Raw genomic sequence first — 21,374 nt, forward strand, 5'->3', positions numbered from 1 at the left:
AACCGCCCTGGAAGGCCACTGCTGTCAACTTCATACTCCCCAAAGGTTTATTCTATTGCGGTCTTTTCCTTTAGTGTCACATCAAACATCTTTTAATTCAAATATCAAAATTATTTAAAAAATAGGATAAAACAAGAAAAACATTACAAAACAATCAAATATATATGTACTTTATTTAAAAATTACAATTTTACATCAGAATGAATGAAATGTGTGGCAGTATGCCTACAGGCTGCAAACTGAAACCGAATAAACTGCATTCTTGGTGATCTTGACATTTATAGTGTCACACAGTGGGCACTCCTATGTTACTGCTCAAGAAAAGGCACCAAGGTTGAGGCACTAAACAAGTAACTGTACATAATCGGTTCTTAAAAGCGCATGTCTTTACTGGGACAGAGCACAAATGAGTTAAAAAATACACACATGCGACATGTCACTGTGAGACCAAGAGAAGTAGTATTTTGAAAGGTAGTTACTATAATGCAAAGCAGAGTATAAAATTAGTTGCTATATACATATACAGATGACCTTGAATGCTATTTTAGCGAATTTCAAGTTTGAAATGGCATTACAAAAGGATAAATCACAACAGATAACACAAAAGACATCTTATAAACATATTAGGGCGAAGAAAAATAGCCCATCACTTAGAGGTCTTGAGCTTGTCTCCGAAAGGAAGCGTTATATATTAGGAATCTCATTAGCATTTTTTCTTCATTTACCCTATATGACCACGTTTTAGTGTTGGTGTTGCAAAAGTCCACCATCTTAGAAATACAGTCAGGAAAGCAATCAGTTAATTCAAACCGTTTTTACCATGTAACTTTTAAATGTCCAAGTGGTGCAGCAGACACATTTTCGGGAAATCTAAACCATGTCCTTTGTAGGACAAAGCAGCTAAAACAACAGATCAACAATTTAAAATTTAAGCAAATGTAGCTACCAAAGCAGTTGGGATACCAATAATGGTCATGTTTACACATGGCCATGTTGTTTGTTAGAGGGACTTCAAGAAGAGAGTTTAGGAAGACAAAACCCAGTGCTTGATGGGCAAAAAGAAGTCTAATAAAGGAAAACACTGTAAAGAAAAAGGATACATAATTTAAATATTAAATAAATGAACAAAAATAACAGAACTGTAACACATTTTGGCACAAGGAATAGTTCACCCAAAAACTAAAATTTGCTGTTTACTCACCCTCAGGTCATCTAAGATGTAGGTGACTTTTTTTCTTCAGTAGAACAGTAAAGAAGATTTTTGGCTGAAACTGTGATCCTTGATGGTTCTTAAAATGCAAGTCAGTGGCTGCCTGTCATCGCGAATTTTTAAAAAAAAGGCATATCAAGGAACATAGAATTAATACCTGTGGCTCCTGACGATATTTTGAGGTCTTATGAAGCAAAAGATCAGTCTGTGCAAGAAACTGAACATTTTTTACAACATTATTACCTGTAATCCATAGCCTCAGTTAAATGGTCCGGAGTGATGTCCGGTTTGCAAACAAATTATTCTTCTGAACCAGTTGAACTTAACAGTTTGTGGTTTGAGCAGCACAGATCTACTGACAGTCACTCCGACTCGAAATTAGCCAAAATATCGGTGTATACAACCCCAATTCTAGAGAAGTTGGGACATTTTGTAAAATGCAATAAAATCAAGAATCTGTGATTTGTTCATTCTCTTTAACTTTTATTAATTTTGACAAAAGCACAAAGAAAAGTCTTCTAAAGTTTTCACTAACCAACATAAATGTATATTGTAAATATGTTTTTTTTTTTATGGCTGCAATACACTCCTTTTAATTACAATGTTTCATTATTTGGGAATTGAGAATAGATACTAATTTTTAAAGTTTTGCAAGCAAAATTTTTGTCCAGTCTCACTTGATTCAAGACTTCAGAAACTCAGCAGTCTGTGATCGCCGTTATCTGATTTGCCTTTTCATGATTGGTCATACATTTTCAATAGGAGACAGATCTGCTGGCCAGTCTAGCACATTCACTCTGTGTCTATGATACCACGCTGTTGTAGCACATGCAGAATGAGAGCTGGCATTGTCTTGATCTAAAAACCATGGACTTAGCATGAAAGACATCATCTTGATGGCAGTACTGTATATATCTCTGTACAATCCCAATATATGCCTCCATGTCAATAGTACCTTTGCATATATGGCAGTCACCCATGCTATTTGCTCTTCTGCAGCCCCATGCCATTATAGACGTTTGCTTTTGCTTCTGTCGCTAATGAAAGCCTGGATGGTCTCTTTCGTCTTTGGGACTGAGAACTCAAAATCCATTTTTCCTGGAAACAAGTCGAAATGTGGACTCATCTGAGTACAGCACACATTTTCACTGTCTTTTTAACCATCTGAGACGAGCTCTGGCCCAGAGAACCCGACAGCATTGCTGCATAGAATTGATGCATAGCTTTCTCCCAGAGTAACAGATATTCAAGTTTCATTTCTTGATGCAGCTGCAGACTGTGGTAAACGACAGTGGTTTTCTGAAGTACTCCTGAGCCCACGTGGCTATATTTAACACGGCAGCATGACAGTTTCTTATGCAATGCCATCTGAGGGCTCAAAGGTCATGAACATTCAACTGAGGTTTCCTGCTTTGCCCTACATGTACTGTGATTTCTCTGGATTCCCTGAATCTTTTCACAATATTATGTATGGTACTTGGTGAAAAACCTAAATTCTTTGTAATTTTGCATTGCGAAATGTGATTTTTGATTTGTTTGACACTTCTCTTGTGAAATTTGGCACAAAGTGATGAGCCATGATCCAGCTTTGCTTGCAAAGACTGAGATGCTCCTTTTATACCAAAACATGATACCTTGACCTATTACCAATTCACCTCCTTACTGTGAACTGTTTCAAAACAGTTTAACGTGGATATTCTATAACCTTTTCACTTTTATTTTGCCTCTGTCTTTACTTTTTTGGAATGTGTTGCAGCCGAACAAAATTTGTTCATATTTACAAAATACATTTCGTTGGTCAGTGAAAACTTTGGAAATCTTTTCTTTGTACTTTTGTCAATTAAATAAAAGTTAAAGAGAATTAACAAACCATAGATTCTTGATTTTTTTTTTGCATTTTAAAAAACGTCCCAACTTCTCTGGAATTGGGGTTGTATGATTCTATGATGTTGGTTTTTGCCAACTCATTCAGCGATCCAGTCCTCTTACAGTCACTGAAATGTGAAAACAGTTCCGACACGGACCAAAGACCGATGAGCTGGTGATGTGTGGATGAACTGAATCACTTGTATGAAGGGGCGAAATGAAATTATTTAGCTGATGAAGACAAGTTTAGTCACTGTATATGCAGTAGACATTTAAAACATCAACATTTCACATTATTATTTGGGTGCTTTAAATACAATTGTGTATACGTTACATCCTTGCGTGATTATGTAAAAGAACTAGTGAATTGAACCAGTTAGTTGAAAAGAATTGTCAGAAAAAATTTATGGCAAATAATTGATTTCCCTGTTGCCTAAGGCTATTGATTACAGGTAATGTTGTAAATCATGTTCAGTTTCTTGTACAGACCGATTGTTTCGCTTCATCAGACCTCAGTATATCGTCAGGAGCCACAGGTGTTAATTTGGTGTGCCTTCATATGATTTTTTTATTCTCAAAAGATGGGCGTCCACTGAGTTGCATTTTATGAATCACCAAGGACCACGGTTTCAGATTAAAATCTGTTCTACTGAAGAAAAGAAAATCACCTACAACTTGGATGGCCTGAGGGTGAGTAAATGTTCAATTTTGGGTGAACTATCCCTTTAAATAGCTTGCATAACGTTGATATTCAAATTCAATACAATTGATGGGACTTACCTCAACTGAAAGTAATAGCCAGGATAATGGCTATTATTACAATTAAAATAGCAAGGCATAAGGCAATCCATATTTTTTTCTGTGAAGAAGAAAAGTGATAATTCACACTGGTCGATGATGTAATGTCATTGTCAATAAATAGTCATATTAATAAATTTGCCAAAGACTATAGAATACCCAAGACGTCACTCGTATAGTTTTGAATGGGGAAAAATGCAACGCTCAATATGGCCGCTCAATCGCAGGAAGCCCCGCCTTCTGAATGAAAGAGCCTATCGCTAATCTGTAAAGTCAGCACGTCACTGCAACTGCTGTTAAGCCTCGTTCAGACTGTCAGCCCAAATCCAATTTTGTGCATATCCGGATGGAATCTGATTTGAATAACTGACTGTCTACACTGTGTATCGCAACTGTTCATATCCGATTTGTGTGTCCATAAGCGTTCTTTCGTTTTTACGGAATGTGCATTGGTTTCTATGGCAATGCCGTTGCGTGGTTATGCCTACGCTAAAAACAATAACAGCAATACAGTTTGCAATACAGGGGCCGGTTGCATAAAATGTTAAGTCTAGTCTTAAAAGTTAATCATCTAATTTTTTTATTTGAGACTGGCCATAATATTTTAAATTGAGTTACATTAAATTGTAGATTAGTCTAAGTTAAATACAAAAATAAGACCAATTACCCCTTTGCTAACTGCTAGTTTGTCAAACTTGTTCTTAAGACACAGTCTTAACATAGAGGCTAAGTTTATGCAACTGGCCCCTGGGTGTTGTCTTACGACATGACAACATGTTGCCGTCGCGCTGGATTAATTCATTAACGTTAATTAATTTGTCTTTTGAGGCAGTGGCAGAAATGCAAGAAGTTGGAATGTGCGGCTTTATTCTGTGCTGCCGTCTCCCCTACTTTCAAGATTCAAAGAGGTACGTGTACTAGCAGTATATTGTGTTTTTCCGCTGGATTTGCACTTCGCAACGACACAAGCTTGTTTCTGCAAAAATGTTCAGCATGTTTTCTGCAAAAAAGTCTGACGTGCTTACGTTTTACGTGGCGTGAGGACGTGAAAAATTTACACTAAACCCTATCTGACTGGTCAGACTGAAACGGATTTCCAGAAATGCGATTTGAATAGGATTCCAAACCACAGACGAATGCAGCTCAAAATGGATTTACACAAATCGGAATTCATGTAGTTCGTTGCTGTTCAGACCATCTAAATATGATCAGATTTGCACAAAAATCAGATTTGGGCTGACAGTCTGAACGAGGCTTAGAAGTCCCAGTTGCTACAGAAACAGTCAGCGTTCTGAGACGTGCGCTTAGGACTAGCTGATCTAGCCTGAAAAATAAGCTTTTTATAATGCTATTTGATACAGTTGTTGTCAGATTTCTTTGGTGATTTCAAATATGAAATTTAATCGTAAGCTTAGTGAACACTTTTGGAGAATTTGATGTTTCCCCATTCAAAGAGATAGGAACTGCACTTACATGCCCGAGAGGCGTTTCAAAGATGGCCGCCGAGTGACACGACTTGTCTTAAAGAGACTTTGAATTTACTCACCTTGCGCACTTTTTTGGAAGTTTCTACAGCAGCAGCTGTGTCGGCAACAGCCTTCTCCACATAGTTATGGGAACTCTTAATGTTCTCCTCAATCCGGTCCACCATTTCACCCTGAAAAATAAGGGAATTTCACATAGAATACAGATTTACATTAAAATATGGACAAAAATAAATTAAAAAACTTTGTTTAAATAATAAAACATCATGGTTTTTAATTTACTAGACATCTGAGGAATGAACTAACTAGTGTGTTCATCTCACCTGTGCTTCCACTTCCATTGCAAGGTACTGAAACATATCATGTAGCTCTTTAATACTTTTCTCTAGCTTGATGATCTCATCATGCCGTGACTCAATCTCATTCAGAGCCTGTCTGGTAGCTTTAGCATCATTCAAAATCTGCAAGAACAAGTTGATTTTTAAACAAGGGTTCAAGACGCTGAACAGGATTTTTCATGTAATCACATCATGTGACATGTTTCATGGTGGTGATGCTTCATTTCAGGCATAGGGGGTGTAAGGGTTCTGAATATATGAGCTAAAGGGCAAGAATGACAGAGAAAATATTATAATAGAAAGTATAAAAGAGAAGTGGAAATCTATAAAGGAGGTACTGAAAATTAGAGACATTTACTTCTAGCATTGCTTTTAATGATGTTGACAAACCAGATTTCCTTTATCTGGAATAAAAAGGAAATAACACTAGAATATACTTTGTCCAAAAGTGCCCCCAGCATTCTTAGTTCCAACTGTAGGTCTTACTTTGCCTAATATTTGTCGTTTTTACTGCTTCACAAGAAACTCGGAAAGAGAACGGGCAGGAAACAGGAAAATGTCCCCATTTATTATAAATGATTATATCACTAAATAGCCGGATAGGTTAATCAAAAACAAGAAATAACAATTACATTTCAGACGGAACAGTTCCTAAAAGGGTCTTACCAAATTAAACATCCATTCCAAAGAAAGCAAAAGAGAAGACTTGAAATGTGACATTTAAGTAATCTAGTAGACTATAAATAATATCACTCTGTTGTAGACTAGAGGTGGGCGATATGGCAAAAATATCAGATCACGATTTTTATTTTTCTCAGGAAAAATCATGATTTTATCACGATTATTTGTCATGTTGGTTTTACTATTTTGCACGTTGTCTGAACAGTACAGCCAAACTAATTTCCCTATTTTAAAAACAAAGTCTTACAAGTTAACAAAACATTAAAAAAAAGAAAAAAAAGAACGGCAGACATTTAGGTAAAAAAAAAATCAAATAATGTGTACAAATACACATTATACACAAATAAAACAAACAGAGCTTTATTTTTCAGGTTCATTAGGTGTACTTAGCAGAAGCATTCAAGAAACTGAATGAACAAATATAAAACATTATATCCACTTCACTGTATAATAAATTATACACTATAAATGGATTCTTATTAAATCAGCTGTATTAAAGTTCTTCAGTCAAGAGCAGTGAGTGAATTTTCTCTTTTATGTTATGTTGTTTTAGTAACATTAAAGGGATAGTTCACCCAAAAATGAAAATTCTGTCATCATTTACTCACTCTCAAGCGGTTTTAAACCTGAATGAGTTTCTTTCTTTTGTTGAACATAAGTCATTTTGAAGAATGTGGTTAAACAAACAGTTGCTGGCCCCAGTGACTTCTATAGTATTTTTTCCCACTATCAAATTCAATGTGGACCAGGAACTGTTTGGTTACCAACATCCTTCAATATATGAAGAGTTCATTTGCAAAAACAGATAACTCTGTTTTTAACAATTTTCGAAAATCATGTTTTTTCATTGTGCATTCCAATCACACTGCACTTGGGTTATTTTGAATAGGCAAAAAATTAAAAAAAAAATACAGCAACAAAACAATAAAAACAATAAAAAACATGATTTTTGAGTTTTTGCAAATAAACTCTTCGTATCTTCTTTTGTGTTCAGCACAAGAAAGAAATTCATACAGGTTTGGGACAACATGAACGTGATTAAATAATGACAATTTAATTTTTTCGGTGAACTATCCCTTTATTGACAAGCATCAGAATGTTTAGGACTATTAGCCTGCTGTCACTTGAAGACCTGCAATCAGATGCGAAAGACAACTTAGTCCAGTAATCAGGCGCTGTTTGACAGGCTTTTTTAGTGTGCACACGCTTCAGGTGTACGTGTTTAAAAAAAAGTGCATGCCAGAACAGCACGTGAAAAATGTTTAACCGGCAAGGCTATAAAGCACACACAAATAATGTACTTTTAGGATTGGAAATAATTGCAGTGTCCCGTGAGTGTAACCCTACTGCTGAGATAACATTTGATGTGAATGCATGTTGTGTTGTACAGTATATTCAGATGGAGGTGCCAGAACTGTATCGCAGTAGAACGATACTATGATATCTCTTCAAAAGCAGATCATGGAGCCATTTTTAATCGTCCACAATCAAAAATTATATCACATCACAAACCCCCAGCGTGGATGGTTTTCTTCAGGTAATTGTAGAGGGAAAAAAGCACTGAATATCTATAGGCACAATGCAAGACTTGCATGCACACTACACAATACAACACACTCACATTTTGCGTGAAAACATCAGTTTGTCCACTCTCAAGCATGGTTTCTAGCTCTTCATCTGTCACATTGTTACCAGCTGTAAAGGAAACCACATTCACATTAGTTTTATTTATCTTGTAGAAGTAATGCAAAAGAAAGCTATGTTGCACTGGCTAATATACTGCAGTAGTCTTGGACATGTACTGACACCTAGCATTGAGGATCATACAAATGGAAACTCTAAAATGGGGGGGAGGGGGGGAGGAATTACATGGGGCACATTTAAAAGGCTATTATGAGAGGCCTGTATAATGCTAATATTATCAATAGAATGAAACAAGACAGAAAAAGTACATACTGATTTTGAGTTGTCTATGTATCCTCTCCACATTTCTGTCTCTGTATTGGGCTTGAATTGTGTTATAGTGATCCATCACTTCCAGAAATTCACGGGACAAAACACCATGCTTTTAAAGGATGTTGAGGAAAAAAGGGAGGAGCAGATTATTCTGAGCCAAAGCAACACTGTTTGTTATATTTACAAATATTTAGAATATACGTATTAAAAAGCAACTGACCTGGGTTCTCCGCATTCTAACGTTTATTGGAATATATTTGTCTTCACCTTCAGCTTTCTTAGGTTCAATGCCTGTGACGTAAATGTATTGTTTAATTTTTCACATCCAGTAGGTCCAGTGGAAAAAGTTCAATAACATCCACCTATGTTTATTTATCAGTCTCACTTTTTAACTTCTTTTGGATCTGGCTGGCCATGACTTTGATGTCTTCTCTGAGGGACTGCAGTTCCTTTTTCATACCTATTGGCAAGGAGATTTTTAAAATATATTTATGATTTAAACATTTTGTTGGATAATAAAACTAAAAAACCTCCATGAAGAATATATTTTTTATTTCATAGGAATGGAATAACATACAAAAATACCTAAACCTAAACTGAGAAACTCACTTTCTTCTGGAAGCGCAACTCCTAACACTGTTTTCTGTTTGTTCTCCAATTCAGACACCTTCTTTTTAATTGTTTCAAGTCCCTCTCGAATCTCCTGAACCTATATAGAAAAAAAGTAGGGTATTATTAAGTTTGATTCAGAAAACATTGTAACCCTAACCCACAAAAATGTAATTCATGGTGAATAATTGATGCCACAAGGTCACAAGTATTTGTGAGTTTAGAAGTAGTGACTCATTTCTGGAGCCGTTTACACAACAAACCCACAGTTCCCTAATAATTTATGTGAACCTTTTTAAAGAAAGCCTCATTTTCTTTCTCTTCATTTGCTGAGCTCCCAGATCCGGGCTTTATCACCAGAGCTGTGGTTTCTTCATCTTCATCTGAGGCATCAGCAATCTAGTGAGAAGAACAAAAAAAAAAAAAAAAGGTAAACATTAAGAATTTGTTATACGTTTGAAATGTTTATCTCGTTTTACAAATGAGGGGGGAAAGTATCACACAGTTTTATGGGAGGAAACAGGGCTATAAACGGATGTGATATTAAACTTTTCTTCTTGAGGGTGTTAAATATCCAACGGTTAACTTACAATGTTAAACATGACTGAAATGAGTTCCATTTTCATCAGTCATTTAAAAATCTTTGAGGAAAGAAAAAAAAAAAAATCACTGAATCAACTGCAAACATTCATGGCTGCTAGTTTGTTTGTAGACTAAATAAAGTTACACCCCACCTACACTGCAATACTATAGCGATGGTAGTGCAGAAGGGTGTTAGCTTGGGATTTGACTCATGAAATTTTTTTTTTACAACAATCTGCATAAAGATACATAAATAGTCATTCAAACAGCAGCAGACTGCGAGGCGTGAGGATATGTGAAAGTGTTAATAAATCGCAGTTGCAGCTGTGGGTACAGTATCCGCGGGTTAGCCCGTTAGCACGCTAGCCGGTTTCCTGAGTGCACTGCCCTACTTGTACTCACATTGCCCAATTCTTTGGTCCGGTCCCGCATTCTCGATGTATATTATATCCAACTCAAATGAAAAGTTCCCGTCTTAAGAGGCGTACGTTAGCTCATCTGTCTACAAACTCAAACTTGCAAAAACTCAAAACCGTAAAGAGGGAGTTTCCATTCAAAGTCACATTTCACGCCAGGCAACTTCCACAAATAACTTTCAGAGCAGATTGTTGATGGGCGCTGTGAGGTGCCTAAATGAGGATATAAAAATAACACGGATGAACTTCAGCTATGCTTAGCGTTCAAAATGGGGCGATGTAGATGCACACGAATTTGTCGCTTTCTTCTTCTGTTTTAGTTTGCAAAAGTAAGAAAAAACGATCAAGGCTTTTACTGCCCCCCGCTGGAAAGAGATATAGGCCTACAATGTTTATATTATTTCGCTGTGGCGAAATGTAATATTCCACTCGGATCTCAAATATCGCAAAAAGCAAGCAAAAGTGTAATATAGATCTGTAAGATGGTGAATGTAACTTTATGAAGAGTAATTGTATAATATAGCCTCATATAAATTCAAGTTTTTATTTAACAAGGAATGTCAATCTTTGTTTTTTCATATAAAGAAAGGAAATTAAAACATCTAACAAAATGATGTGCTTAAACAGTCTTGGAAAACAGGCAGTTGAATTTAGCAATTAAAGAGAGAATAAATATGGAAAAAATCATACATTGTAGATTCATAATAATTAATAAAACAAATGAATGATCTATTGTACATTTGTTGTAATTTGTGGATAATAGCAAAATCTAAAGTTCATTCATTTATGACTGCAAGAACATTTGAAATCTTAAATTTAAGAAAGAAAAGCAAATACAGATGAATGACGCTCATTCACAGGCCAGTTTGCCATCAAAGGAAGACAGAGTGATGGCAAATGCCTGTAGAGCACACATGGGAAAGCTGTAGTCCATGGAAAACACATCTTCAGCTACTCGCCCAAACTGCATCACAATGTAGTCCTCTAGAGAGAGACATTCATTGATATTAGAATTAGAATTAGGAATATATTATATGGATATTATATAACTACAAATACAAAGACAGAAATACAGAATGAGTAAAAAAGAATAACTCGCCATTATCTGGATGGACAATTTGAAAGTTTTTCACAGATGCCTGAGTAACTCTGCCATGAAAATTCAGCACATATGACTGAGTTTGCTCATTCCAGCTGGGTGATTTATTTACGAGGGTGACAAGATTCTCTTTGTTTCCATTCTCATATCGGGTGAGCAGAGACTCCAGCTCCTGGGATATACAAAAGAGATTTAATTTTCATTATATATAAATATATATATAAAACAGCTGATTTAATCAAGACATGATTAAATAAATTTTCCAAGACATAAAAAAAAAAAAAAAATACTACCATTCAAAGGTCTGGAGTCAGTTTTTTTTCATACATTTATACAGAAAGAAAATTGAATTGGTCAAATGTTACGTTAAAAGACTACAAAAGAATTCTATTTCAAATAAATGCTGTTCTTTTGATCATTATATTCATCAAAGAAATCTTTAAAAGAAATGTATTTCGGTTTCCCAAAAAATATTAAGCAGCACAACACTGATAATAAAAATAAACGTTTCTTGAGCACCAAATCAGCATATTAGAATAATCTTTGAAGGATCATATGACACTGAAGACTGAAGAATTTGGCTGCTGAAATTAATTCAGCTTTGACATCACATTAATGAATTACATTTTAAAACACATTACAACACTCTATTTCTGATCAAATAAATGCAGCCTTGGTGAGCATAAGAGATTTCTTTCAAAAACATAAAAAAAAATGTTTTGGACCCCAAACTTTTGAATGGTAATATATATCCAAAGGAAGAAACATAATATTGCGACTGATTATCAAAAAAAAAAAGTGATCAACAATATAATACTCACACTTTTTGGTCGAATAACAACTCTCTCATCATTCTCATGCATACCAGGAATAATTACTGTCATTTTTCTAGGTCCTTTGAAACCCAAAACATTTTTCTCCTGTGTGACAGTAAAGAAAAAAGTAAGCTTTTTTGCAATTAAACAGAATAAATATATACTGTAGACATCTAAAGAAAAAAAAAAACAGCACACAATTAGCATCTTACATAACATATGGCTGCTAGCTCTTGACGCAGCGTATCCGTTTCTTTAATGAATGGCTTCCTTTCTGGATTCTCGCCATTATTAAACACAGTGAATTTAGTCCCCAAGACATTTGATCTGAGGAGACAAATTATATATTTTAGCATGGGCAGAATTGCAAACAATATTTCTGATAAGGGACTGTAATGGTACTGACCTTAGTTTGCCTATGTAGCTCTCAGTATCTCTGGATAAATCGGTAGGATCGATTGACATCAAATAATTCGACGTTTTGCACTTCTTTCTTTTTCTGCCAGCCATCAGAAAGACCTGCCCAATCGAAACATTGGACAAGAGAACACAATGATATGTTAAGCAATGAAAAAGACATTATTTTTCATATTTTTCTTTATTCACACTTCTGCTAACCCTTTTCCCATCCTCCTTTTCCATGTGGAGGTAATATGTGGGAAAGATGCCTTTCTCCATTCCCCTCCTGTCTCTGGTGATCCTGCACTGAATAGTCACATCTCTTGGAGCAGGACGCATGGCAAACTGTTCCAGATCCTCCAAAGACATTGGAGAGGACTGGACAAGAAAGAAAAAAGATCAGGGTTATTGTATTAACTCCAACTAAACCTAAAACCATAAAAAATGTCATTTTCATTACTTGAAATAATGAAATAAAATACAAAAAAATAAACTTTTAGTTTAAGTTCAAGTACTAAAATAACTCAATCTAATTAAACTACGAACTAAAACTATTGAGACATGTTTAACTCATGAAAAGGGCAAAACAAAATTGCTTATTAGCTTTCAAATTAAAATGGAAAAGTAAAATGCATAAATAATATACACACACACACACAGTGTACATAACACTAAACAATCTTACTTTTCCCATGTCCAAAGAATCACTATCAGAGGAAGGCTCCTTATAGTTGGAGTTTAAAGAAGCAATACTGTCATCATTTTTTGTTTTATTTCTAGACTTCTTTGGTGTTTTTTTAGCTTCCCTCTTTTTGTCCTCCTCCTCTTTGTCCTCTTTTTCTTCCTCACTGTCACTGAGATGACATCTCGCTACACAACGACAGAAAACTAATATTAACAATCAGGCCAGATCAAAAGAAGCCATCATGAAAAAAAAAAAAAAGGTTAAGATTAAGACATAAATAATTTTTATATCATTAGATTTTTATACTTGGTTTAGGATGTTGTTTTTTCTTCGGTGTTGGAGGGACGGGGCTCTTTGTCCAGTCTTTTCTTTCATCCTCGCTCTCTGTTTCAGGTTTTTTCTCTTCGTTAATGTTGATTTCCACAACTGAATCTGTCTGAATTGCTGGAAAATACCCCGAGTTGGAATGTTAACAATGCCAATGTCAGGTTATTTCCTATTTATGGATGAGGCACAGGGCTTGTGTGACAGGAAATGGCCTTTAACTTGTATCATGCCTAACAATGGAGACACATCTCCTGTACACTTACAAGAGTGTTCCTCTGTCTTCACTTTCTCCTTAGATTCGTTTGTCTTATCCTTCTTCTTCACTGTTTTTTTCTCTTTCACCTCATTTTCCTCCACTTCTAATGCAGGTTTGGCCTCAAGTACTAGAAAGTGCAATTCAATAAAATGCAAAGGCAGATACAAAAGTTATAATTGAAAATAGAAAAAAACACTTACATTTTGTTTGCCCTTTTTTAACACCCTTCTTCTTAGTTTTCTTTCCATCTGCCTGGCCTTCTGCGTCTAAAGTGCACTTAGCGCTGTGCTGCGGGCTGATCTCTAGATCAATTTTCTTAGTGATGACCGGAACAGATTGAGCAACCTCTTCCGAAGCCTCTTCTGTCCTGGATGAAATGGTCAGCTCTCCTAAACAAATCTCTTCCACCGTGTTTTCATAAATCTGCTCAGGTTGTGTGTCTGACAATAAATAGGCAGGGTGTTATTTTCTGTAAAACTCTACAAAATGAAAATAATGACTAATAAACAACATTACAATAAAACAAAGTAATTGATTACAAACCACTGAGGGAAATGTTGCTCTGAGATTGGTTTATCAATAAAGCTGTATCGTCAGACTCAGCTGTCTGTTTGCGTGTCTTGGGGCGAATGTCATGATTCGCTGTGACCATCCGGGCATCTGCCCTTCTTCTTTGTTGTTTCTTGATCAAAAGTGAATGCTATGAGAATAGACATGATATGAACTTCTGTTAAACATCAGATATACCCAGTAATGCCATTAGTATAGGTACATATTCTCAAAACCTAACAAAGCAGAAAATCTAGAGATATGCTTTTAAGCATGATGTTCAGCATGACTATAATGTCAAAGGTAAAATAATATTAAAAGAAAACCCTCTTAATAAAATATGCAACACAAAAGTATAAGTAGTGAATGTCCAGTCAAAAGAGATACTTGCCTGATTGTCCAGCTTCTGTTGTCGGACCTCTGCGTCCTCCATTTCTTGTGTTGGAAAAGAACAAATATCAACATTTTGGCAGTATACAATTAATCCACTATATTTTTATTGTCATAAACTCACCAGCCAGAATGCACACTCAAATCAGCTATCAAACCGTTGTCTCATTGTCCCTGTCTGTCACTGCAGCTCCATATGACATCGCCACCTGCATGCAACAGAAGCTAAAGAAGATTACAGCGGATAAAGTTCTTACGCTCAACACGCCACTGAGACGCCATGTAGAATAGATCCTTCATCATTACTGACATCAGACACTATTTCACAACTGAAAACAGCATCAGTGTCACAATATTAAGATAGTGGTATTATAATACCAGAACTAACATATATTTCTGCACCTTCCAGTCAAAATAATCTTTTATGCAAGACTAACCATTGTTTATTAAGGCACTGCATGGTCGACTTTGAGATTTTGCTTGTCTATTTTCAGACTTGTGGAAAGAAAACATTCTAAATACACATTTCAATGTTTATTTTCTTAATCTTTATCTGTTTGTATCTGTAGATTTCAATTACAATACATATCTTTAAGGGATGTTTTCTCAGAGTCAGAAATCTCCACTTAAGCAGCACTTATCACAAACTTTCCAGTTTTATTCTTAATGTGTTTATATAGCCTAGGTGTTTGTTAATGTATCACTTACCTGATTTTGTAACATTTTACACCTAAAAATTTATTTTATTTTATTTTATTTGGGCTATTGGCAGTACTTTCTGATTTATGGAGTAATACAAAGAGATAGCCAAAATTCCCTCTGTAAAACCTTAACTCTAATACGGTAATTAAATGAAACAAGGATTTTGAACCTTTATTTACTTTTAATTGGCCGGTTGGAAAATATTCTTACAAGTTAGTCATCTTTTTTTTTTTGACTGGTTATATAACTTGAAGTCGGTTAAATAGAAGGTTGAATTCAAATATGACTGATTACTAACTGCTAGTCGGTCAGACTAGTTCTTAACAGAGGCTAAGTTTATGCAACTGTCCCCAGATTTCAGGAAATAATTGAAAATAATACATTAGCGAATGCCTCATTTGCATATTTAAACATAACATTACAGAAAAATTGTAATACAAAACAACTAACGTTTTTTGACACGGGAAAGTATGTTATCTATTAGTTAAAATGTTTACCATATTCACCTGTGGTATTTTGCCTTAATGTAGTCGGCAGAGAATTCTTATTATATTTTCGTTACAGGTAAAAGTTAGGCTGTGTCTCAAAACCAAGTGACCCTACTTGCTAGGTTTAGCATCATAAGCAGACTAACTGCCCGTACCCTAGATGGCAGTATCTCACCTCAGTTTGTTTATATATTCACAGCTGAAGAAAAACGAAACTGATCACGTTACTCAATAGCACACGCTCAATAATGTTTTGACGTGTTTTTATACTTCTAATCTGTTTTATCTGTATGCGTAATACAGTCTAAGTGACATTTAAGAAAAATCACAATTTATTACGGACGGATGGGATGAAGGTACGAATTGTACTTTATTTTTGACATTCGTATCTATGAGCATATTGACTTGCGCTAACGTTAACCTGAAATTCAACCTGGAAATAGAGCACTAACTATTACAGTAAGTATCATACCAATAAATGTATCTTTTATTTATTCTTCTGAGTAAAAAGTGCTGTGACAGATAGCAGACAACAGGTTATCGGATTAAAAGCTAATGCCAATGTATCCCTCTACACAGGATTGCTTAAAGTGTAGTTAGTTTCTATGCATTTACTCAGTAATCATGTCATGTAAATGTAATCACCACAGAACTGATAAATAATCATGATTAATGGCCGTTTAGAGAAAGAGGAGGGGCAGGTGATTCATCACAAGGTTTAAAAGAGCAAGTCAGGAGATATTTGTACCCTAGATACTCAAATCAACAATTAGTGATGTTTTGGACCATAGACAGTACCAGTTCTGAGGAATCTGGTGATTTCTCCCTATGTGGATTTATGAAAATATTTGCTTCCCTCAAGTTATGGAAAAACAGAAAAGACAAAATCATGTAAGTTAAAGAAAAAGAAAAAGAAAGAAAGAAAAAAATCTTAGCAAAACATGCATGATAAGGGATGTTTTTGTTGTGGTTGATGACTCACATTCCAGTGACTGTTTTTCCACAGATGTTCATGGTGTCATGTTACCTTTGGTAGGATGATCGAAAGTCAAGAGCAAGATGTAAGATCTCTTTTTTATTCTTTCCAGACAGTTTGTCTGTGTGATGTGCAATGACAGATCTGAATATTGCACTAAATCAATAAGGTCATTCAGACAGCAGATTACAAAACAGCTGATTTGACACCAGGTTTTTCTGTTGATAAAAATGGACCGCAGGATTGTCATTTTAAAGGTATAAAATGCCATAAATGTTTGATATTTGTATATTTTGGTCTTGAAAATGTTTCTTTAACTTTTTTTTAAAAGGAGTTCATTGCTGTGAGAGTTCAGGATCCTCGCGTTCAAAACGAAGGGTCGTGGAACTCCTATGTGGACTTCAAAATTTTCCTTCATGTGAGTATTTTTGCCGCAAGGACTTCTAATATTACAAGATTAAAGTCTTATAATGTGACTCTTTCCAACTTCCAAAGTCTTTTTAATACTTCTTTAGACACGAAAACAGATTTAAATGTTAAGATTTAAGCTCCCCTCATATTTAAATATTTTTAAAACTGTCTGGATTCTTGTATTGGTTACAGTTTTGGTGTTGATTAAATCACAGCCATGTCCTTATCATTATTGCTTTATGGGGGTTTCCTTGCTACATGTGTTTTTTTTGTTTTGTTTGTTTTTTAGTTCATTGCATTTCAATGAGCATAATTTGTGTATAATGATATCTAGTGGACAGGACTGACTGTGTCTGATATATTATACATAATGCAATTTAATACACAGCAAATTAAATGCACACAAAACTGCTTCTATTGAAACTGGTATTTTGAAGATGCATGAAACTTGAAGCAGACACCATCTTAATAGCCAAAATCTTTCACTGTGTTTTTAATTCTTCTGTTGTACAACACTTGATTTTATCTGCCCACGTGTTATCTCATCTGGTTACTTGGTTTCTGTCACCAGACAAACAGCAAAGCATTCACTGCCAAAACATCCTGTGTGAGGCGGCGATACAGCGAGTTTGTGTGGTTGAAGAAAAAACTGCAAAAGAACACTGGTCTGGTGTAAGTTCCTTTGCACAAACAAATGACTGTATAGCTGCATCCAGCCTAAGGCACACCTGTGCAATAATCATGCTGTCTAATCAGCATCCATGAAGTGGATGGAGTTTCTCAGCAAAGGAGAAGTGCTCACTAACACAGATTTAGACAGATTTGTGAACAGTATTTGAGAGAAATAGGCCTTTTGTGTATATAGAAAAAGTCTTAGATCTTTGAGTTCAGCTCATGAAAAATGGGGCAAAAACAAAATTGTTGCATTTATAATTTTGTTCAGTGTGTGTGTATATATATATATATATATATATATATATATATATATATATATATATATACACGCACACTTAAAAAAAAAAAATGCCAGTTAGAAATTCTATTTAAATTTACTGCAAACAATATGAACACTTTGCTGTAGTAGGGACTTTTTCTGCATTGTATTCCTTTTTATAGTAACCCATAATGCATCACTGTGTTTCCCACAGACCTGTTCCTGATCTACCGAAAAAGTCTTTCTTCTCGTTTATTAATGATGACTTCATTGAAAGAAGGAGAAAAGGTCTTCAGAGCTTCTTGGACCAGTCAGTTCTAGCTCTTTCTTACAAAGCATTTTAAAATTGGGACAATTAAGAATAGCATGTAAAATAGTACAGTAATGTTCATTTTAACACACAGTATTCCTGAAATGATTTGCTTTTGTCTTCCTATACAGAGTGCTGCACATGACAGTATGCCTGTCAGATAGCCAGCTCCATCTTTTCCTGCAGACTCAGCTTCCTGTCAAGCACATTGAGGATTGTGTGCAGGGTCACACCCCTTACACTGTGACAGAAGCCATTCTGACTTATGCTTCCTCTAACCGTGGCTGGGTGCAGGAGGAAGGGAACGGGGTCCAAGAATTATGGCCCACCCCTGTTCCGTATGAATCTGTAGAGAGGTAAAAAAAAATTAAAAAAAATAAAACACAGACGCAACAACATAAAACACTTGCTGATGTATTATTAAGATTACCTTCTCCTAATGACATGCATCTCTTTACAGCCCTGCTCCTCACCTCCCTTCATTACAAAGTCCAGGAGCCACATCCAGTGGGCCTCTAAATGAACTTACAGATGTTTCAGACTCCGAGTCGAGACAGAGTGATGCAGAACAGACTGCACTTGACCTGAAGCAGGGAATCGGCCGTGAGCAGCTGCCTCAAGAGGGAGAGAATTACATTAAACTAGTAGTTGAAGTCCACCCAAACCTTGTTGTTTTTGTAGAAACCGAGGAAGAGGATGGAAACATTGGCTCAAAAGAAACGCGAAGGCTTGATGAAGATGCCAAAGATCTACAAAGTTATGATTGTGAAAATCTAGCTCCACAGATAGACGGACTCATTGAAGACAAGCTTCAGCAAGGAGATGCACACAATGAAGAAGATCTTGATCAAGAAACGTCTGTTACCGAAGACGTAGTTGGCGTTACCTCAGCAGACGAAGTCATCGAGAAAAAGATTGATGATATCAATGAAGCCAAGAAGGGAATTCAAGATGTTGGACTTGAACAGGATAACACTGTGAGACAAACCCCTGACAAGATCCTTCATGAAGAAGATCAATTAGAAAGGATCCATAAAAATGAAGTTACTATTGATCTCAGTGCTGATGCTGAGAAGCTACTTGAAACCGCAGAAGATGTTGCACTCCATGATGCTAGTGAGCAGAACACGCCAGATATTGAAGATCAAGATAAAGCTGAGATAACAGAGGGACATGTGGTCCAGGAGAATGGAGTCAGTGATGAAGACGCTGCTGCCCAGGAAGAGGCCATGAATGAGAATGAGGTGCATGTTGGGGAAGTGAACAAGCTCAATGCAAAATGTCTTCAGCCTGGCAGTGCAATTTTGATACTTGAGGGAATTGAGGAAGCGGTGAGCACGCAAACGGCCCCCATGACGGAGACTGTCAGTAACCTCGATGACAATACTGCTGATGTCAACACGTTTGTTCTACAAGCCATAGAGATGGATTCAATGCAATGTCACGAGACGGACAGTCAAACTATCATCACTACCCACCAACCAGATACTAATTCCCATGGGAATTAATCCAGTCATAGATTGGACAGAGTTATCAAAAAGTCCTCCCTTCAGCTCTTTCCCAGTCAACATCCAAGATGTTTTTCTACTGTGTGTGTGAGTGTGTGTGAGCGAGTGCACGTAACTGTTTTCTGCATTGATCCACTGTTGATGTGTTCAGTTACAGACTGTTTACAGAAGATACACTGAATGATTAGACCGGGCTGTAGTTTTTCCCTACAAACAATGTGAACAAACACAGATAATGCACTGACTAATGTGCCATTCAGGATTGTGAGCAAATTGCACACGCAACGAATAGTTATGAATCCATGGTAGCGGGCAAGAAAAAGCAGTGTACATCACTATGGCACCTTGATTCTAATAAGTCACCATTCTTAATCAAAATATTTCTGCGTTTGTATGATTTTAGCAACAGGAATTAGCCCATGCCATGTTGCTGATCTATTTTAGCAAAACCAGATTTTAACTGATTTTCTAAGGCACTTCCTTTTTTCTCCCAACTGTAAAAACATGTTGCTGTCACATGTTTGCCCTACTGGAACTTTGGGTAATTTAAGGGATAGTTCGGCCCAAATTTAAAAATCTGTCAACTTTTACTCACCCTCATGTTCTTCCAAACCTGAATGACTTTCTTCTGTGGAACACAGGATGATATTTGGAAAAATGTTTTTCTATCCAATGTTGTTTTGGACCCAACTTAATTTCATTGTATAGTTAAAACATTCTTCTAAGTATCTTCTTTCGTGTTTTAATTAATTTAAGAAAATTACAAGGGTGAGTAAGACATGACAAAATTTTCATTTAGGGGTGAAATTAAATTATATTGGTATGTTTAGTGTTAGTGTGGCTGTTAAGAATACCATTTTTTAAAAATGTATATATATATATTTCAGGGTCTTTGCTATCTAATTTCTTTGTTGCTTAATTGATGGTCAGAACACTACTTTCCATACAGGAACTTTATGAGCTGAGGAAAATAACCCAAAATGCATAAGAAATTACAGTGCACATTGTTTGGAATGATAATATATTTTATTTTCCCCATCCTGATTTAATGTTTCACTAGGTCAGGTAGGCTGCTCGTTGACTGTTCTTCTATATTCTGCTGTGATTATGTGTTACAGTGGCTGATTGTAATACTAAAATGGGAACAGAAACATACTCAAAAGGGAATTGCTTGTTGATTGACAGAAAAGGGTACTACTTTATTTTCTGAGATAAGTTGATCTTTTTTTACGCACAGATGTTATTTTTATCCAAATCAGCACAGTAACAAATATGAATTCACAGTAGCGTTACAAATTCAAAGCATCCTAAATTATTATTTTTATTTGTTTTTAAAGGATTTAAGTTAAAGTTACATTTTTAAAAGTAAGTTGTGAAGAGTATAAGAACGTCTCAGTCGGCTCCACTCGTAATGTGACATTTTCATGTTCATTTGAACGAGCCACATCTGTTGGTCTACATTGTACATGAGTGCCAGAGCGGGTGTTCATTACTGTATGTATGTTTGGATTCACCATTCACCAATGTGCTTACTAACAGCAAACCAATAAAGAATATGAGGCTGAGAGAACACGTCAGAAACCAT

General features: G+C 35.8%; 3 protein-coding genes across 14 annotated transcripts; 1 reads left to right on the forward strand and 2 right to left on the reverse strand.

Annotated features, from left to right (window-relative positions):
- Positions 1–154: 154 nt before the first annotated feature.
- On the reverse strand, positions 155–10,221 carry stx4 (syntaxin 4). Its single transcript, XM_058792784.1, has 11 exons — positions 9,927–10,221; positions 9,234–9,341; positions 8,943–9,042; positions 8,719–8,793; positions 8,554–8,624; positions 8,334–8,442; positions 7,999–8,072; positions 5,682–5,819; positions 5,421–5,531; positions 3,857–3,935; positions 155–1,081 (listed from the first exon to the last, which is right to left on the reverse strand). Exons 1-10 carry the CDS (start codon positions 9,954–9,956, stop codon positions 3,858–3,860), a joined length of 894 nt encoding a protein of 297 aa, XP_058648767.1. The 5' UTR covers positions 9,957–10,221; the 3' UTR covers positions 155–1,081; position 3,857.
- Positions 10,222–10,422: 201 nt separating this feature from the next.
- On the reverse strand, positions 10,423–15,811 carry si:dkey-220f10.4 (tubby protein homolog). Of its 4 annotated transcripts, none has more exons than XM_058792775.1 (14): positions 15,669–15,811; positions 14,585–14,669; positions 14,462–14,505; positions 14,065–14,221; positions 13,722–13,961; positions 13,529–13,648; positions 13,245–13,382; positions 12,939–13,123; positions 12,473–12,631; positions 12,261–12,373; positions 12,067–12,181; positions 11,861–11,959; positions 11,040–11,211; positions 10,423–10,924 (listed from the first exon to the last, which is right to left on the reverse strand). In XM_058792775.1, exons 3-14 carry the CDS (start codon positions 14,501–14,503, stop codon positions 10,791–10,793), a joined length of 1,674 nt encoding a protein of 557 aa, XP_058648758.1. In that variant the 5' UTR covers positions 14,504–14,505; positions 14,585–14,669; positions 15,669–15,811; the 3' UTR covers positions 10,423–10,790. The 4 variants fall into 4 exon arrangements, with proteins under 4 accessions (XP_058648758.1, XP_058648759.1, XP_058648760.1 ...); XM_058792776.1 differs by having other exon boundaries at positions 15,660–15,777; XM_058792777.1 differs by having other exon boundaries at positions 14,585–14,685; positions 15,669–15,765.
- Positions 15,812–15,847: 36 nt separating this feature from the next.
- On the forward strand, positions 15,848–21,370 carry snx11 (sorting nexin 11). Of its 9 annotated transcripts, none has more exons than XM_058792771.1 (7): positions 15,855–16,006; positions 16,739–16,883; positions 16,958–17,044; positions 17,609–17,709; positions 18,186–18,281; positions 18,413–18,637; positions 18,742–21,370. In XM_058792771.1, exons 2-7 carry the CDS (start codon positions 16,857–16,859, stop codon positions 19,787–19,789), a joined length of 1,584 nt encoding a protein of 527 aa, XP_058648754.1. In that variant the 5' UTR covers positions 15,855–16,006; positions 16,739–16,856; the 3' UTR covers positions 19,790–21,370. The 9 variants fall into 9 exon arrangements, with proteins under 9 accessions (XP_058648757.1, XP_058648754.1, XP_058648756.1 ...); XM_058792773.1 differs by lacking the exon at positions 16,739–16,883 and adding an exon at positions 16,657–16,711 and having other exon boundaries at positions 15,859–16,006; XM_058792765.1 differs by lacking the exon at positions 16,739–16,883 and adding an exon at positions 16,657–16,711 and having other exon boundaries at positions 15,867–16,541.
- Positions 21,371–21,374: the final 4 nt, after the last annotated feature.

This window comes from Onychostoma macrolepis, chromosome 12, assembly GCF_012432095.1.
Source record: "Onychostoma macrolepis isolate SWU-2019 chromosome 12, ASM1243209v1, whole genome shotgun sequence".
Classification (NCBI taxonomy): Eukaryota; Metazoa; Chordata; class Actinopteri; order Cypriniformes; family Cyprinidae; genus Onychostoma; species Onychostoma macrolepis.

What these genes read in the sequence shown, in the direction of transcription:
- si:dkey-220f10.4 (XM_058792775.1), bottom strand. Translation starts at nt 14,503, where the DNA reads ATGGAGGACGCAGAGGTCCGACAACAGAAGCTGGACAATCAG. An exon ending in GAGCAACATTTCCCTCAGTG is followed by an intron (nt 13,962 to 14,064) that starts GTTTGTAATCAA and finishes ATTTATTGTCAG; the next exon opens with ACACACAACCTGAGCAGATT. An exon ending in GAAGACAGAGGAACACTCTT is followed by an intron (nt 13,383 to 13,528) that starts GTAAGTGTACAG and finishes GGTATTTTCCAG; the next exon opens with CAATTCAGACAGATTCAGTT.
- snx11 (XM_058792765.1), top strand. Translation starts at nt 16,426, where the DNA reads ATGTTTTGGACCATAGACAGTACCAGTTCTGAGGAATCTGGTGATTTC. An exon ending in AACAGAAAAGACAAAATCAT is followed by an intron (nt 16,542 to 16,656) that starts GTAAGTTAAAGA and finishes GTTTTTCCACAG; the next exon opens with ATGTTCATGGTGTCATGTTA. An exon ending in TCGAAAGTCAAGAGCAAGAT is followed by an intron (nt 16,712 to 16,957) that starts GTAAGATCTCTT and finishes TTTTTTTAAAAG; the next exon opens with GAGTTCATTGCTGTGAGAGT.
- stx4 (XM_058792784.1), bottom strand. Translation starts at nt 9,956, where the DNA reads ATGCGGGACCGGACCAAAGAATTGGGCAAT. An exon ending in ATGAGGCTTTCTTTAAAAAG is followed by an intron (nt 9,043 to 9,233) that starts GTTCACATAAAT and finishes TTTTCTATATAG; the next exon opens with GTTCAGGAGATTCGAGAGGG. An exon ending in GATCCAAAAGAAGTTAAAAA is followed by an intron (nt 8,625 to 8,718) that starts GTGAGACTGATA and finishes TTTACGTCACAG; the next exon opens with GCATTGAACCTAAGAAAGCT.